General features: G+C 30.2%; 3 protein-coding genes across 10 annotated transcripts; 2 read left to right on the forward strand and 1 right to left on the reverse strand.

Annotated features, from left to right (window-relative positions):
- Positions 1–5,899: 5,899 nt before the first annotated feature.
- Positions 5,900–8,269, forward strand: LOC103490878 (protein NONRESPONDING TO OXYLIPINS 2, mitochondrial). Of its 7 annotated transcripts, none has more exons than XR_537954.3 (5): positions 5,900–6,123; positions 6,208–6,386; positions 6,884–6,971; positions 7,545–7,586; positions 7,974–8,269. XR_537954.3 is itself a non-coding variant. In XM_051086476.1 (4 exons), the coding sequence occupies exons 1-3, from the start codon at positions 5,969–5,971 to the stop codon at positions 7,562–7,564; spliced, it is 294 nt and encodes a 97-aa protein (XP_050942433.1). In that variant the 5' UTR covers positions 5,900–5,968; the 3' UTR covers positions 7,565–7,586; positions 7,974–8,269. The 7 variants fall into 7 exon arrangements, 3 of the variants coding, with proteins under 3 accessions (XP_050942433.1, XP_050942432.1, XP_008448836.1); XR_007821855.1 differs by having other exon boundaries at positions 6,208–6,326; XR_537955.3 differs by lacking the exon at positions 7,545–7,586.
- Positions 7,969–10,583, reverse strand: LOC103490879 (putative pentatricopeptide repeat-containing protein At5g47460). The gene has a single exon (XM_008450617.3). The coding sequence runs from the start codon at positions 10,514–10,516 to the stop codon at positions 8,735–8,737; it is 1,782 nt and encodes a 593-aa protein (XP_008448839.1). The 5' UTR covers positions 10,517–10,583; the 3' UTR covers positions 7,969–8,734.
- Positions 10,584–12,120: 1,537 nt separating this feature from the next.
- LOC103490881 (WAT1-related protein At5g47470) lies at positions 12,121–15,069 on the forward strand. Of its 2 annotated transcripts, XM_051086478.1 has the most exons (8): positions 12,121–12,545; positions 12,904–12,969; positions 13,104–13,220; positions 13,385–13,625; positions 13,969–14,133; positions 14,233–14,384; positions 14,471–14,562; positions 14,742–15,069. In XM_051086478.1, exons 1-8 carry the CDS (start codon positions 12,358–12,360, stop codon positions 14,747–14,749), a joined length of 1,029 nt encoding a protein of 342 aa, XP_050942435.1. In that variant the 5' UTR covers positions 12,121–12,357; the 3' UTR covers positions 14,750–15,069. The 2 variants fall into 2 exon arrangements, with proteins under 2 accessions (XP_050942435.1, XP_008448840.3); XM_008450618.3 differs by having other exon boundaries at positions 14,471–15,069.
- The last annotated feature ends 2,871 nt before the right edge of the window (positions 15,070–17,940 follow it).

Consider the following 17,940-nt stretch of genomic DNA (forward strand, 5'->3'; position numbering starts at 1 on the left):
TATCTTATAAAATGAAAAATTGATCTAATTAATTACTTTATTTGATTGTGTAGGAGATAATTTTCAATTTAATGGTGGTTATTAGTTATCATTATCAATGTTGTTATTATAATAGGAGAATTATAAAAATGTCGTAGTCATAGTTACTATTACTATTATGGTTTATTGACCATAAACAGTAATGATAAAAAAGATAAGAAAACATATTACGTTTGCAAAATTAAGCGACATAAAAAAAACAATCAAATTACGATTGCAACCAAGATCCATTTTGATTCATTCATTAGTTCGATCTCATTATAATTACACCACTTTTCATTACATATTGGTAAACATATTCTTAGTCCTAGACTCCAACAGCATATAATTTTGTCATTAAAAATTTGAATTTTGTTTCAGATTTACACTTTTAATCTTAACTTTCACTGATTTCTTTACTTGTCTTTTTTTAATGTTAATATTTAACTATCAATTAATTAATACAAAAATTATTTAAATTAAAAAAAATGGTAAATTTATTAACCTAAATCAAAATTTAAACCAAGTTCCTACATCTATCCACCTATCCTAATCAAATAAACTATGTTTCCATTTGAGTCATGATCATTTATTTATAAGCCTACAATATGACAAAAATCAATCTTGTAAGATTATAGTTTCCTTTTCTTGAAAAATGCATTAAAGTGCATCAATTATATTATATTAATCATATCTATTTGTCAGGTAAAGTGCATTAAAGTGAATTGATTATATAATTTCTATTAATAATGTTACTTATTAGATAACTAAAATCCCATATTTGTATTTTGCTTCAAACTAATCTTACTTACTTAACCATTAAATGCAATTAAATTGCCACCATTTCGACAATTTTATGTTAATCCAAATATAATTCAAGACACTAATTAATCTTTTAAAGACAAAAACGATAAATAGGCTAACGTGAACCAAACTTAATTTATTAAACTATATATCATGGATCCATATGCTAGAGTTTGGTCTAAAAAAATACGTTAGAGGTTTCGATCATCTCACTTTCGTGTATTGTTGAACAAAAAATTGCTTTCTACAAGTGATGATGTCTATCTAGACCTATCGCAATTTATTAATATTACAAAATAAAATTTTATTATATATATGTAATTAACAGTTGTGTCATTTAAAACAATATTACTTAAAAAAAAAAGATGAGGATCATTTTTAAAACAATAAATCTTCAACCATTAGGATACTTGTAACTTTTTTCGAGTTATGGAAATGGAATTTTTAATTTAACGTTTATTGTTTTATATTAAATTTTGAATAATTGTTTCAAATGACAAAAGTGTTTGAAAATATTTATGAATATAGCAAAATGTCAATGTTTATTAATGATATATACTAATAGATTACTACCGTCTATAATTAATAGACACTGATAAATATTAATATATTGTTGATCGATCGATAATAAATATTTATTATATTTATAAATATTTTGATTCATTTTTGTTAGGTCGAAAAAAAAAAAAGATTTCTTCGACTTTTCTCTTTTTAGTTATTAGTTATTTTGTTTGTACCGCAACTTTATCATATTTTGACCCTTTTTTAAATCCTTTTTTCAAGTTAATATTCTCTTCTTAACAAATGTATAACTTTATATTGAATCTTTCCTTTTCTCTCTCTAAATTTACTCTCTACAATATTATTTATATTCACACGTTTCTACACATTTTTATTATCTAAATCATTTCTTATAATATCTAAGAAGCATTTTAGTATTCTAGAAGAAATAATTACAGTGGTTAATATTTCTTCTTTCCCGTTTCACATTTATTACTATTTTTAAATATAATCAAAAAATTAAAATATTTATAAAATGCAACAATACGATAGACTAAAATAAACTACTATTTATATCGACATAAATAATGAGAAGAATTTATCTTAGTAATATTTTTCTTTTATTTAAAAATATTTTTAAAACTTATACCATTTAACATAATTACTCTATTGAAATATGCTTATAGCTAGAAAGAAGCAATTTTCCTAACATAATAATTGTTTAAAAATTGACAAGACTTTTGAAATTAAACATGAAATTCTCTAAACAACACATGCCATATAGGACCCTACTATACTTTAGTTGGTCTTAAAATATTTCAAAAGATAAAAAAGGTGGTCTGAAAAAAAGAAGATTTCTTCCTAATTTGACCAAAACAGAACTCGATATTACACAAATCGTTAAAAACTTCCTGATTTACAACACACGAATTAATTAAGAATTTTAATATCATATTTCTATTGATATAATAATCTTCATTTGTATTATTTTTTTTTATAAAAGAAACCAATAATGAAAATAAAGGGAACAAAAATATAAAATTAGGAAAATTTTCAAATATAGCGAAATAACGGAAACTATTTACGATATATAGTAAAATCTATCAAATTATTTATAGTATATTTTAATTTTTTTTTTTGCTCTATTTTATAAATAGTTTCAATTTTTTTAAAATAACTATAAAGTGAATTTTTAAATACATAACAAATTCAAAGATTCCATTATTTCAGTTGCAAAGTTGTTGTAATTAAAGCGTGAAATAGGAAAATAAATCTTTGATATCAAGATTAATAGAACAAGTACTCTGTCGGATGAACTATGTTCGTATTGGCTAAAAATTTCAATTTAATAACAAAGACCAGCAATAATAATAATATAAAATGTTTTAGTAAACTTAGAAAATAAATTATTAAAGGTCGTAAATAAAAAATAATTTATTTGATACATCGTTGACATACTTAAAATCGAATCGCATCTGACACGATTTTTTGTATAAAAAATGCCCACAACATAGAAAGTGGAAGAGAATGAGATGATGATCTATTAAGTATATTTTTATGTCTTAATCGTTTAACTTTTTAATTAATTTATTAACTATATTCTCCAACGGTTTATCATTAAATATAAGATAAGAGTTCAACAATCAAAAGAGTGAGAGATTGAATCAACAACTTTTGAATGAATTAAAACTTATCATTTATTTTTATCTTTTTTATTCTCAAGGAAGATGAGCAAATGCAATGCGAAAAAAAACCTTAAGAAGAAAACCTATCAATGTTATGATTGGAATCCACACGTGGAGGTCGATTTTCGAGCCATCAAAGTCGATTAATATATCTTTAAGAATGATTAGCAAACCTTGTATACCACAAAACTGCAAAACACAATTAACATAGGAGAAACCATAGATTGGATCACTTTACTTTATTGAAGGTCATGCAAAAAGTTTAATTTGAAAATTCTCGTTGCCATAATGAGAACATCCAATTAAAAGCTTCTAGCTAGAGAATTTAGGAGGGAACCAGTCTCAGTCCAACGAGTTGAAATACTAATCTCAAGGGCATTTGTACGTGTTTCTTTAATTCAAATAGATCGAGGAGATTAAAGATGTTTTTTATTTTATTTTTTTTCTTAAAAAGAATGGTTTTATCTTCAACATTCATGAGTCTATAATTTTGGCTAAATAATAATAATCTAAGACGAGTGTTCCTCACCATTTATATGCTTTCTTCTTTCATTCATTCTTTTTTTTATTAACTCAAATATAGTTTATCGATAATGGTTTTGAATATGAATTAGAATGGCATATTATTATTTAAAACACTAAAAAAGTTACTACACAAGACATTCTATATTTATATTATGGGCCAAATTTAACTATGAAAGTTTAGGACAAAAAAAGAACTGCACATAATCTCCAAAATTCAACGATTAATAATGTTTTTTCTATGTGAAGTTGACAATTCAAAAGAGTTTGACCCCACCTACACACTAAAGGATATGTTGCCAAGTTTAAATACAAGACATGTTATATATTTTGCAAGTTTAAATACAAGACATGTTACACATATTTATGAGTCCTCCATTGTATATGTTGCATTTAAGGTATATATGCGTACGTGTTTTAATTTTATCAAGAGAAGGGGACCATATATATCATGAACATTGTCACATAAAAGTTATGTGTTATTTTTTAGTAAAACAATTGTTATGATTTTTTATCGAGTTTAGAAAGTAAATGAAAAGGCAAAAATAAATATAATTCATCTTACATCAAACATATGTACTATTGATTTCATCCTCTCCTACTTAGGTAGAAAACAAAACTACTAATTTATGTAAATAGTTGGGTATTTCCCAGATTCAGTCGCTTCGATCCTAAGTAATTTATTTAAAAAATGTTAAAAAGTTTTAAAATTTTAATAATTCAAAAATATATAAAAGAAATTGTTGGATAAAAATATGTCTAAGTCAACTTTTAACATTATTGAGCTTGAAACCTAAATACAACCTAACCAAAATAGCATAGATCAACGATGTATTCCTTGTATGAGATGTGTAATTTTAGGGTGTTTGTTTTATTGATAAAAATTACTAAACTATTTATAATCGTAGCAAAATATCATTATCTCATCGACAATAGGTAATGATAAACACTAATAGATATTGATAAGTGTTTATAAGTGATAGATGATAGTAGTCTAGAGGTGTTTATCATGGATGAATGACATTTTGTTTGTAAATATTATGGCTCGTTTAACTTTATTTGAAAACAAACCCATGATTCTATCAATTAAACTAATTTATTCTCAATCAAAAATTTCTTAAGGAAACGTTTGACTTAAGAATTGGAGGATGGGCTAAAGAGAGCTTAGGTCAACTAATATCAACCCATATTAAAGACTAGGGTATATATCAGCTGGGTTGGTTTGTTGGACGAAAATTATGGACCAACCCAAAAGTATTTGGGTTGACAAAAAATGAACACTATGAGTTCAATATGCTAGGGTCAACCCAACCCAACTCAACCCAGAAAATTCGAGCTGGGTTGGCGGGTTAGTTTTTTTTTTTTTTCATCTCTCCAATTTAGACAATTTTCCATATTGTTTTTCGATATGCAAGGTGACATATATGCATTATAAATTCAAGTTCAAAGTCTACAATAATATCCATTCAAAAGGAGGTTTATTTGTAGGTTTTAGGTTTTAAGTCTACAATATCCTGGACACCCTCGAATAATCTCGAGCGAAATTGAAGAAAGAAGTGAAATCTAGAGGTGATATTTTCTGGCCGAGATGATGACATAAACCCTTAGAGATTGAGTTCTCGAGCTAATTCCGGTGCTTGCCCAATCAGGATGGAAGGCAGAAAAGTTAAGAAGCTTAACACTCGGGCCATCTCAGGATCGAGTTCGATCGAGATTGGAAACATAGAAGAGAATTTTATATATATTATATACATCATCGAATTGGTCCAGGTCAACCAGACTTGTATGACTCGATTACCCAACCCAACTCAATACAAAATTTAACCTAATCTAACCTTATATTTAGGTCAGACCAAGAGGTTAGTTGTTCAAATTTTCTACCGTATTGGTACTAAAAGATTTAGGGAAGTGGACTCGTAAGCTTCACTCGAGTTACTAAAAAACAAGGATAATTAGAGTGGATAGCAATTGTTAGAATAATTATTAACTATGTAGCAACATTTTAAAAAAATTGTAAATATAAAAAAATCTATCGATGATAGACTTCTGTCGATGATAGACTCCTATGATTTATTAGTGATAGACCAACATTTGCTACATGGTCTATCGGTGATAGACTCCTATCATTGATAAATTTTTACAAATTTTGCTATATTTGTAATTTTTTTAAAATGTTACTATATACTTAATTATTTTAAACATAATTGCTACATTTGCAAGTATCCCAAAAAAACAAGACTTCACAACTTTACTCGTCGCCGCAAACATTTCAAAGATGGGCCAGCCCAACCTAAATACAAAGCTCAGCCCAGCCCTTTTCTTTTCTTTTTCCTTCAAAATTTAATATTTATTATATTTTCGATATTACATATCTAAAACCCTTAACCCCTTCAGTTCAATCGTTTCTCATAGAATTTCCAGATCTCCGTTCTTCTTTCATGGCTTCCGCTTGCCAAAGAATTGCGAGCAGAATCTCTCAATCCTCATTCCGAACATTCGTCCGTACGAATTCTTCCGCCAAATCTTCATCTTCTCAGTTCCCTCTACCTTCCAAATCCACTGCTCCGTCTGTTCGCCGATTCTCGCTCGCCCGGTATCTTTCTTTTGATCCTTTCCTTTCTCCTTGTTTCAATTTTTTCTCTTTGCTCTTTTACGAACCTTCTTTATCTACTGTTAGGTCTCCGTCGGAGCTGGGATGTGTTCAATCCCTTTTGCCATTTCACGACGCGGTTGCTGGAGCGAGAATGATTTCGTGTCTGAGTACGAATTCGAGGAGTTGTCGTGCGCTTTCTCAGGGTATTCTCTGCTGCACCTCTCCCGGCCTCTAACATGAAATATTATGCTTTCTTTTGAAGTGTGAGTAGCTTTTTTATGCATTAATCTACAGACTTCCCCTTTTTATTGCTCTACAATTTGTTTGTCTGTGTCCTTTTTGTGTTGGTATTTGCTGATTCTTTTTGTCTCTGTCATTGTTGTGTTGTTCCAAAAATCTTGCAGCTTCTGTATGGAGTGGAACATTCTGTTAAAATTGGTAAATTTTAAGTTAAGCAGTCTAGAATATTGGATTGTTGCTTATACTTAAGGAGGTTGTTGGCGTAGTTATGTAAAAGATGGGAGGCTAATCTAGAACGTTGAAGTTAACCATCTTGGGAAGAGAAACCATCGTAGATTTGGTCCTTTCCCTTGCCTTCGGTATCTAGTTTCATTGTTTATTGGTTTCAACTTTTGTCCCCCAGTTCAATTGGTCGTTTTGTTGAGTAAGATTAGTTATTAGAACTGGAATGGAATGAATGGAATGGGTTTGGTTGTTGACTGGGGACCTTGAAACTGACTGGAGTATTTGGTTCCTGCAGGCACATAATATCATTTGTCAATATGCTTGAAAGAAATAGATTGGGAATCTACGGAGCATCCGATTATGGTGCAGTGAATCGATTTCAAGTACGAAACTAATCATCTTTTAGTCGTCCTAAAATGTTGAAGATATTCCAATTTCTATTATTGTGAGGAACTAGCGGTCTCTGTCAGTGTTGGGTCGACACTACTTTTAATAACGATTTGAAAAATAGTAGTCTCACATACTTCCTCGTTCAGCAGTAATCAATTCCTGAATCGTTAAATCTTAAGAGTTTCCCTTGGAAAACTTTGACTTGAAGAGTGAACTGCCAAATTTAGGAGAATGGAATGAAAAATTAGGTTTGCCCATCAATCAGCTTAGTCTCTGCGATCTAGCTATCATCATCCTGAAAGAAAACTTTATCTTGGACAAGAGTCTATTCTATTCTTTTGGAGATCATTCCATTAGATTAAAGGGATGATCCAGTCCAGTCAATAGTTTTAGTTAATTGTAAATCCGTTATGTGAAGTAAGCTTTGTTTGTTCGATGATCTGCATCATTCTTGTTTACATCACTTGTGTGTAGCTCACAGATAATCTTATGATTGTTCTTATCATTCAACCCATTAGTTTTCTTTTGTCAAATAATCTATATGACATAACTTCTCATTGCCTCAGATGCAATTGATGGTACGTGAGACATATTTGCTGTTTTTGAAGGTGGGCCAGTCACTCTATGCTTCAGTAATCTAGAAATATCACTTTTGAGTGATGTGTAAATGGTTCAGCATTAGTTCTTAGTGCCTTTAGTTTACCTTGTGTAAATTTAATGAAACCCATCTCATACTCCTTTATTCCTGTGCCAATTCATGCACACCTCAACTAATCTTATAGGACAATAATACAATTGTCTAACTCAGAAAATATCTATTACTCGAGAATCCTCTTTATTGGTTAGCATTGTTGACGTTTGTGTATGGTCAACTAGATGTTGCATCAGTTATATTGAATGGGTGATGAGTCATGTTGCATTTTGGACTCTTGGTAGAAATCTACCGATATTCTTAGTCACTTTTCTTATTTTGTATTTGTATTCTGTGGCTGCAGAGTTAGGTTTATCCGTTCCAAGGTGACTTTTTTTGGCAGATTGTTGCAGTGACAAGGGGATATCAGTAATGGTTTAGAGGATTTCTTTTATGAACTGTCACGAATACTGCTCGTTAACTAATTTTGATTCATCCAGACGACAGATTGTGTTGAAATAAAAATATAGTGATTCTAGTTCTCATGGCAACTTAGGAAATCATATTTTGCCATTGTTGTGGGTTATAAATGTTTGATCTTTGTCATACATTCAATATGTACGTTTATTATTTATTGAGATACACATCATATTATTTTCTTGTCTTTTGGTATATCTTGAAGACAAATGGGATCTGTTTAGCAACTAAGAAAATGAGGCCTGCCATGTTCTGTACTATAACTTAAGATATTTGATGGGGTTTGTTGGAAATGATCTTGTATAAGAGATCATTTTAGCTTGTTCGTCATCAAGGTACTTGATTGTCAAAGGTTGAAAGAAAGTTTTTAGTTTTGTTCTATTCACCTAATGTGTTGAACTAGATATTATGTTCTTAGCTCGTCCATCATCGTACATGCTTGATTGTCAAAGGTTTAAAGAAAATTTATAGTTATGTTCTATTGACCTAACATGAACTCAGCAAAATCTTAGCTGTGTTGTGCTAACGTCAATTGAACTCAAAGGAAAATTGTAGTTGGGTTGTATCCATTAATAGCCAAATCTCTATAGAAAATCTTGGAAGCTTATGCAAACAAAATCCTTTGTTTTAAAAGTTGTTCAAAATGAACTAATTTGATAAAAAAATTTCGTTTTCCATCTCAATCAACCAACTATATCCAGTTTCTTTTCTAAACCCTTTCTTACTCATCAACTCCCTAACTAATTTCACATCTCTCCATTTTCCATGGGATGCAAATATGTTAGACAGCATAACATATACGTAATCATCAGCAGCCCCTAACACTATTACTTTTGCTGCTGCTACCTTTGCTAATTTTAAATCCCTCAAAACGCCACAAGCACCCAGAAGAGCTCGCCAAACTGATCCACTCGAATCAAACCCTAATTCATGTATTAGCCTCTTGCTTCCATGAACATCCCCTCTCTGTCCCATTAGCCTAACCATAGTACAACAATGCTCAATAGTTGGTTTGATACCATAATCCTCAACCATTGATTTGAAGCACTGCATTGTGGCTTCCAGTGGAACTTGATTATCTGAACATGATGGTAGAATGTAGAGAAATGTGATGTTATCAGGCTTTACATCTTTCGTCTTCTTTAGCTTCTCAAAAAGACGGATCACTTCCATTGTTTTGCCATTGTGAGCCAAACCTGAGATCATTGCATTCCAAGATACCAAGTTCTTCTTGGGCAACGACTGAAATATAATTTCAGCAGAGTTCACATGCCCACATTTTGAGTACATATTGATTAGGGCGCTGCCAACAACAGTCGAGGTATCTAAACCACATTTAGTAATGCAACAATGGATCGCCAAACCCCATTCCAATGCCGAGAGCCCTGCAACGCCACTCAAAATGCTTGAAAATGTGAATTGATCCATCCCAACATCGCAAGAGTGCATTTTAGTGAAGAAACTCAGAGCTTTCCACGTTTCATCCCTATCAACATATCCTGTTAACACTGCATTCCAAGATGAAGAGTTTGGACTATCCATCTTTGATAGAATTTCTACAGCATATTCAATATCTCCAAATTGAGCATAACCATTTATTAGTTCATTAAATGATATAGTATCGGGTCGAGGCATTAGTTGCAAATATCTCGATGCCTGTTCTAGCCTTCTGTTTCTAGCACTGGCTGCAATAACTGAATTCCATGAAATTGTATCCTTACCTATCATGTCATTAAACACTTCAACTGCCCCTTCAAAAGACTCGCATTTTCCATACATGTCAATCAAACAATTAGCAACAACGGTATTGTCTTCCAAACCAAGCTTTACAACTTTTGAATGAATCGACTGCCCCAATATCAGCCAACCCAGATGACCAGAGGCACTCAAAGCTATAGACAAAGAATATGAATCCACAAGATTTTCAGACCCATCAAGCTGAATAAACAAACACAAAGCCTTGCGAAACTGGCCACAACGAACATAACCAGAGATCAAGGAGTTCCAAGTAACCAAACTTGGTTGAGGCATTTCATCAAACAGCTTATGGGCACTATCAAAGGACTCAGTTTTGATGTAGAAATTGACCATGGCTGTGCCCACGAAGACGTTAGAAGCAAACCCAGATCGCAAAATGTAGCTGTGAAGCTGGTGGCCACAGGAATCCCAGGCATGGCTCGTGCAGGCTCGAACCAGTTGAACCAAAGCATAGCCATTTGGGTTGCATTTGAGCGCCCGAAAGGCCTCGGCTAGAGCCAACTCGGCGGTGTGGCCGCCGCCGGCAAGAGCCGTTCGGAGGGCGGTAGAAGGAGCTTGGTCATCGACTGAGAAACATGGCTGAAAATTCGAGGCATTGTGAATTGAGATTATGGCGGAAGGTTTTTGAAGCAGTGGCTTTAATACTAATTTGGTAGAGAAGGGTCTTTGCATAATTTTGCAAAATCAATTCCCCATGGCCAAGATTGTCTCTTTTCCCCCTTCCCCTCTTTATGATAGTAATAAGATAAATTATTTTAATATTTAAAACTTGTACTAGTTAAAGATATTACTCTTATCTCGTGCTACTTTGTTATATTTTGTAAATATCTTTTTTAAATATTTTGTTATATTTAAAAATAACTTTAGTAATAATACTTTAGATTTCCAAATTTGAACTTTTAAGTTGAATTTGATTAATATTAATAATTCGTATTCGGTGTTGAACTAACTAATTTAATACCACTTGTAGTTCCCTTGTTATTTTCCTAATCTATTTTACATTGTAGTGAAATTTATTTGATGGCATTTAGAGCAAACATTTTATATAGTATTGCAAATAACAAAATAATAATAATAAGAAAAAGGAGAAAATTATCCCTTTTTTTCCATAAGGACCTTTTGAAAAATATAACGAAGCGATGAAGTATTTACACTACAATTTTGAAAATGGAAAAAGCCACATGCCTACTATGATTGTTTAGTACACCATTTAGATTTGGTTGCCCGCCAAGATTGGGCAACCAAATCTAAATTCGTTATACACGATCGTTTAATTTGGTTACATAATCATTTAATTTGGTTACATAATCGTTTAATTTGGTTACATGATCCTTTAAATTTAACTTAAAACGATTTATTTAAGATTGTTCTAGTACGATGGTTGGGTACACAATATGAACCAAATTACAGTTTGAAAAATATAGAAAAAGTAGGAAGAGAAAAGTGACCACGACCTTTTTCATTTTACTACACTGTCTATAAATATTTTGTTGTTTGTTATATTTATGAAAATTTTTCTTTTCATAATGATATATTACAATATCGTTTAGTCCATATATTTTAAGTCTAGTCTTTACTTTTTTGATATACTTTTACTCTTGAGTTTTGAAGTTATTTTTTATTTGATTCTTATGTTTCAAAACGTTAAGTTGTTTGAATTTAGTTCTCATTTGTCTCTAAATTTTAGAGCTTTACACTTTTACTCCCAAATTTTTACCGATGCTTATGTTGTTGCTTTTTGACATTAACTTTTGGTTAAATAGTTTAAAATATTTGTGATGAAAATCTATACGGTTTATCTTAAGAATATTCAAAAGAAATAATAAAAATTAATTTAATTATAAACAATTAGTTCTTTTAAATTGATCGTCTATTTAATGATTGACAAATGAGTATTCGGTGAAAACCCATTATCAAAAAAAATAAAATAAAAATTAAACTCAAAACTATAGGCAAAAGTACAAAATTTTGAAAATAAAAGCTTGACCCAACGCCAAAGAAAACAACTAGTATAGTGCCCCTCTTCTCTCCTTCTTTCTCTTCCAAAAAAAGAGAGAGAAAGTTAAAAGAGTCAAAGTGTCAAACCAAGAAATTAGAGAAGACCATAGACAAGAAATGACTAAATATAGTACATCAATATAGAGGGAATATAGGTAACAAAAAAAAAGCTAACAAATGAGGCTGAGATAGAGATTCAAATCAGCCAACAATTTCACATAGAAAAAGAGAAAAGCAAAGGCTTATAAAAAATTAATAAAATGAAATTACCCAACATTTCCCTAAACTTTTGGGAGATATTACTAAAATAAGCAAAAGAAATGGATATCACTGATTGGTAAAGAAAAAAAAAAGAGAAAAAGAAGATCAAAGCAAGAACAATCTGTTTGGAAAAGAGATCAGAAAATTTGGAAGAAAATGAGAAAGCATGGGAGAGAAAAAGAGACTTTCTTTGAGGAGATTTGTTGATATCTTGTTGCCATAAGAACATTTTTTTTTTTGTTAAAGAAGAAAAGATGAAGAGAGAAACAATGGAAGATTTTGCAATAATGAGTGGGTTGGTTGGAGTGCAGTTTGTATATGCAGGAAACTCTGTTTTTATGAGTTTTCTTATGTCTTTGGGGATTGATCCTTTAACCCTTGTTATCTTCTCTACCTTCTCTACTTTTCTCATTGTCTCTCCGGTTGCTGTTTATTTTGAAAGGTTCGTTTTTTCTCTTTCTCGTGAATTGTTAGATGATATAATATTAAATTTACCTTCATTCATCAGCTTAAGCTTTTAGGTCCACAATGTCTTGATAATTTAATATAGTACGAGAGTAGAAAATCTAAGAATATCCATTTTAGATGATATAATATTTAAGCTTTTGGAACAATTAATGATTTAAGATGATATTAGAGAAGGATGGTGGGTCATACATAGGTTAGTTCCAACTTATCACTTATCAACTTTAAGGTTTTGGGTCATCCAGCGATATAGTGGGAAAAATGTGCCTTTTCTCCTCCTTTTTTAGTTTGAAGAATTTGGATGATGAAACAGAGAAGTTCATGGTTTTCTGCAGGTATAGCTGGCCAAAGAAACTTAGTCTAAAGTTGATCCTTCAGCTTGTTCTCATATCCTTTGGAGGGTAAGAAATGTAATGGCTAAACCCAACAATGAAGATGGATGCCATTCTTTGGTTATTTTTAGCTATGAAAACATGAATGGATTATTGTTATAGGAAAGTGAATTGGGATATTGACATATTGTGTTTGTTTGTAGGGTTACATTGTTTCAGTCCCTTTTACTGAAAGGCATACAGCTAACTTCGCCGACGTTAGCTACGGCGATGCCGAATCTCGCTCCTGGACTCATCTTTGCCATTGCTTGGATCTTTAGGTACACTGAAGCTATTTTTCTGTTATGGAAACATTGTAGAAAGTAGGAAGAAAGAACATTTATGGGATTCAATTTCTTCACATTTTTGTGGATAAATATGGATCAAAAGTTGTTCACTTTTGACCATTTTTCATGTTCGATAAGAGAGATTATCATGAATGCAGATTAGAAAAGGTTCAGCTAAGTTGCATCTATAGCAAGATCAAGATTTTAGGTACACTTCTATGTGTGATAGGCGCATTCACCATGAGCGTAATGCACAGTGCTTCATCGGATACAGCAGGAAAAGATAGTGTCCCACGACAATCACCTCTGAGCGAGCATATGTTCGATGAACAGAAGATCCTCGGTTGCGCATATCTCTTCTCGGCTATCATTATTTTATCTAGCGTAGTTGTTCTGCAGGTATGCTGATGGTTATTATACATAAACAATACCTTAGTGTGAAGAGAATGCCTTAAATTTGTTATCCAATACTTCAAAAACCAAGCATGCAGGTCTTGCTTTTAGCCCTAGATTTTGAAGGAGTGTACTATATAAATTCTTCAACTCTACCGACAAATATTTTATCTTTAATAATAAATAGTTTTGACCCTCTACACAAGTGGTAGTTAACACATTTTTAATGAATTATGGTAATCACGATGTCAAATTCTCTACTTTACACGTTTTTCTTGTTTTATTTATTTGTCGATTTTGAGTCATCTATTTTTTTTTTCGATGTTTTGAATTGTATGACAATTGATAGGCATCGACACTAGGCGATTTCCCGGCACCAATGTCGTTGTGTGCAATAACATCCCTCATTGGAGTGCTCTTAACCATAGGTGTACAGATAGTTCAATATCACAGAATTGATATTGCTTGGCCACTTCTAATCAGTGTTAAAGAATTGGCTGCCTATGTTATTGTGGTAAGCAGCATTTAATCCTATGCTCTTTTGAGATCATTTTTTCTACATAATATTGTGTGCATATTGATGTATGGTTTTACAAATCTTGTTGACAAAAAGGGTGGAACGATAAGTGGCGCTTGCGTGAGCTTCAACGGGTGGGCGATGAAGAAACGAGGGCCAGTTTTAGTGTCAATGTTTAGTCCGATAGGAACAGTTTGTTCGCTCGTTCTCTCAGTTGTCACCTTAGGAGAATCCATCAATATCGGAAGGTACATTACGAACTACCATATCTTTCTCATCATCGTCGTAAACCAACATGTTCGAGCATGATCTTCATATTTGTTTCGCAATGCAGCCTTGCTGGTATGTTCATGATGTTCACCGGCCTCTACTTCGTCCTATGGGCGAAAGGGAAGGAACGTTACGTGAGCCTAAACCATCTTGAGAGTGAGTTCGACGTTGACAAGCCTCTTTTAAGTTGAATTATTTCATTTTGAAATACATAAGTTCTGTTTTGTCACATTAGGCATTAGAAACACAAACACTTCGAAGGCAACTATTTTTCTAGTGGGATTGGGATTGTTATTTAGAACAGTTCCAACATTTTGAACATTTAACTTTTGCAGAAAGTTGAGGAGCTTCAAATCTTTGGAATGTTTGTTTTGTTTGGGAAAATTCTATCTTCTCTATGCTTGAGTTTTGTAAAGACAGAAGATTCACTTCAGCAACTCAACACATCATATTCATATCTCTCTCTCTCTTTTCTTTTGTAGATTATATCAGTTTGGATTTTGATTATGTGCTTAAGTTTGTGATGGAATAGAGAAATAGAATTATAGATTTTTTCTCTCCGTAGTTGATTTTTTTATAATCATTTTCATCAGTAAAATTGTAAATATATCTTGAATTTTCCTTTTCTAGAATATAAATTTCTATTTCTGGTGGATTTTATTTTCCTTTTACTATTTTCTTGTTTAGTTCTTTTATTTTGATATATATATTTTTTGTATAATATGTTTCTTATCATTTAAGAGAATACCTTCATATATGTTCTACAAAGTATGAAAATTATTTTAATTCAAGTTCTCTAAGAAGTTAAAAAAAAAAACATATTAATAATAACTACACTTGAGAATAATCCAATAGGTTAAAAGTTGGAATAACTCTTTTTTAACTAAAAAAATAATTAGTCACATAAAATTTTTATAAAATAAAACGAAATTTAAATGTTTTTTAATGAAAAATAAAAAGTAAAATCAGAAGTTCTTAACAGCTGTGTGAGGTTTGAAATTTATGGGCTCAAAAAAAGGATTGATTCTCAATTACATGGAATTCTAAAAAGGGTAGAGATGTGATTGCAATTATAACAAAGAGAAAAAGAGAGGAACAAAAGGAAGAGGGAAAGTGTATTTATTGTTATTTTATTTTTAGTTATTTGAATATGAAAATAATAATAATAATAAAAAAAAAAAAAAAAAAGATTTTGAGTATTCTAATTAATACTAAATCTAACTTTCATATCAATTATTTTACAATAAAGTAACTTCCTAACTCAAATAATTCTCATCAATTTTATTCTAATATGGTTTGATTTGAAGTGAACCAAATCAGTTTATGTATTTAATTGAATGTTAAATTATGATTGAACCAAATTTTGTTTTTAATAACCATTTTATTTTTTATTTTTAAAAAATAAGTCTATAAATATCATTTTTTATCTTCAACTTGTAACTTATTTCTTTTATTATCTATATTCTATCGATGCAAGCCTAAAATTTGAAAACTTTGAAATTTGACTAAGAATTCAACCATTATAAATAAATAGGCAAAGAATCCTAAAATATAGGGAGGAAAATGAACTTATTTAAAAAAACAAAAACAAAAACAAAAAACGAAACGGTTAACTAAACTTTCGATTTTGTTTCAAATAGGTATTTGAACTTTCAACTTTATATCTAATAATTTATTTGACTTTTCATCGTTCGTTCCAAGTTATATAAATATTCCGTTCATTTTCAAGATTCCGTTTTCATATATATATATATATATGTATATATAATTTGCATGGTTGGGAAACCAAAAAAAGAAAAAGAAAAGAGAGGAGACAAAATATTTAGTTGGAGTTTGTTTTAATGAATGAATATAGTTGGAGAAATTAGTAAAGTAGTTCACATTGTCAATATCACATATGATTGTGGCTGCAAAAACCCAACAAACCCAACAAACTTTTGTGCCATATAATTCACAATCTCTCCATCTCTTTCTCTCTCCTTTTTATTAAAATAAAATATTTTAAAAAAAATTAAATTACAAATTTAGGGAAAAAAACATTCCTCTAATTTAGATAATTAAATTTTAGTCTATATAAATGATATTTAAAATATATAAACTCTAACTAAGGGTTACTATGATTGGATCACCATGGTTTGACTTAAACTAAAAGTTATTTTTGAAAAAGGAAATTTTTCGTAAATAAAAAAACTTTTGAAAACATTTAAAAATATAACAAAATTTTATAGTCTATAAAAAGATTAAAAAAGTAAATGAAAATCTTGTTGATCTCTACCCTGAACTTTCACATTATTAAATTGAGTTTACCTAAAAACCAAGAGTTATAGTTTTTTATCGAAAAATTGTCAAAAAAAAAAACATTTGACAAAATATTTACCTTCACAGAAAAAAAAATCAAGTGTAATGAATTTTGTTTTATTTTAATGGTTTTGTTCAAGTGTAAGTAGTTTGTCAATTTTTTCTATTTTTGACAATTTTTCGAGCGTAAGTAATTGGTTTTTCTATTTATTTTATCGTAATATGGCATATTTAACCTTCTTTTGTAACAAAAATATATGTTAATTATTGTTATATTATATCTATTCTAAAAGATTGACATCCTAGTAGTCTTTAAATTAAGTTATTCAACCCAATTCAGATGAGATGAATTTCACCCCAAAGTAAAGTCAACTTGATTTGGTTGAGTTCATATACATTTTCTTTTTCACTAAACTTAATTATTAAAATTGCAAAAATGTCAAACTTAAGTTAATATTTAGTTAGGTGATACACCTAAATCAAAATCATTTCAAATTACTTTTGTTAAATTTAATACTTAAAGACACGATAATTTGAAGTATTTAAATATAATGCAATATTTTGTGGAAAAGGGTTAAGCCAAAATTTCCCCTAAAAACAGTAATACTAAATAGAAAAAAAAAATAGTAGCATAAAAAAAATTAATTTGAAGAGAATATTTTTTTTCTTCTAAGGTTAAGATGATAATTGATAATTTAGATCGAGTGTATGTATGATAGATTAGGAAATAATAACTGGACACACAGATCCCAACAATTTATGAGACAAAAATTAAACAATTTTGTTTTTAATATTCAATTTGGGTTTCCAATGAAGAATTTGTTTTTTCTTTTTTTTTTTTTCTTTTTTTTTTGAAGTTTAAAAACAGCTTATATGGATTAGCAAATACAGGGGCCAAGTTTTCTCCATGTTACCTATGTGCTCTTCCTTTATAAATCTTATCTTTATCATTATTTTAATATTTCAACTTTCTTATTTTCATCTCTCTAAATCCCAATTATATTTTTAGTAACATTTCTTAAAATATATATATATATATATATATATATATAAATGTAACAAAATCGATAGAAGTTTAAGTCTACCATTGAATTAAATTTACGGTTTCGATTTTGCTATACAATTAATTATTATTCCTAAAATTGTTTGATAACTCTTTTCTTTTTAGCTCAATCACATTAAACTCAATTCTATTAATAAAGAATGTAATATACTTTTTGTTTTTGTAGCTCATAA

This window comes from Cucumis melo, chromosome 6 (assembly GCF_025177605.1).
Source record: "Cucumis melo cultivar AY chromosome 6, USDA_Cmelo_AY_1.0, whole genome shotgun sequence".
Taxonomy (NCBI): Eukaryota; Viridiplantae; Streptophyta; class Magnoliopsida; order Cucurbitales; family Cucurbitaceae; genus Cucumis; species Cucumis melo.

Coding starts and splice junctions, on each gene's coding strand:
- LOC103490878 (XM_051086475.1), top strand. CDS start 5,969: ATGGCTTCCGCTTGCCAAAGAATTGCGAGCAGAATCTCTCAATCCTCA. Junction 6,124..6,207: donor CGCCGATTCTCGCTCGCCCG/GTATCTTTCTTT, acceptor ATCTACTGTTAG/GTCTCCGTCGGAGCTGGGAT.
- LOC103490879 (XM_008450617.3), bottom strand. CDS start 10,516: ATGCAAAGACCCTTCTCTACCAAATTAGTATTAAAGCCACTGCTTCAA.
- LOC103490881 (XM_008450618.3), top strand. CDS start 12,358: ATGAAGAGAGAAACAATGGAAGATTTTGCAATAATGAGTGGGTTGGTT. Junction 12,970..13,103: donor GTTCTCATATCCTTTGGAGG/GTAAGAAATGTA, acceptor GTTTGTTTGTAG/GGTTACATTGTTTCAGTCCC. Junction 13,626..13,968: donor CTAGCGTAGTTGTTCTGCAG/GTATGCTGATGG, acceptor GACAATTGATAG/GCATCGACACTAGGCGATTT.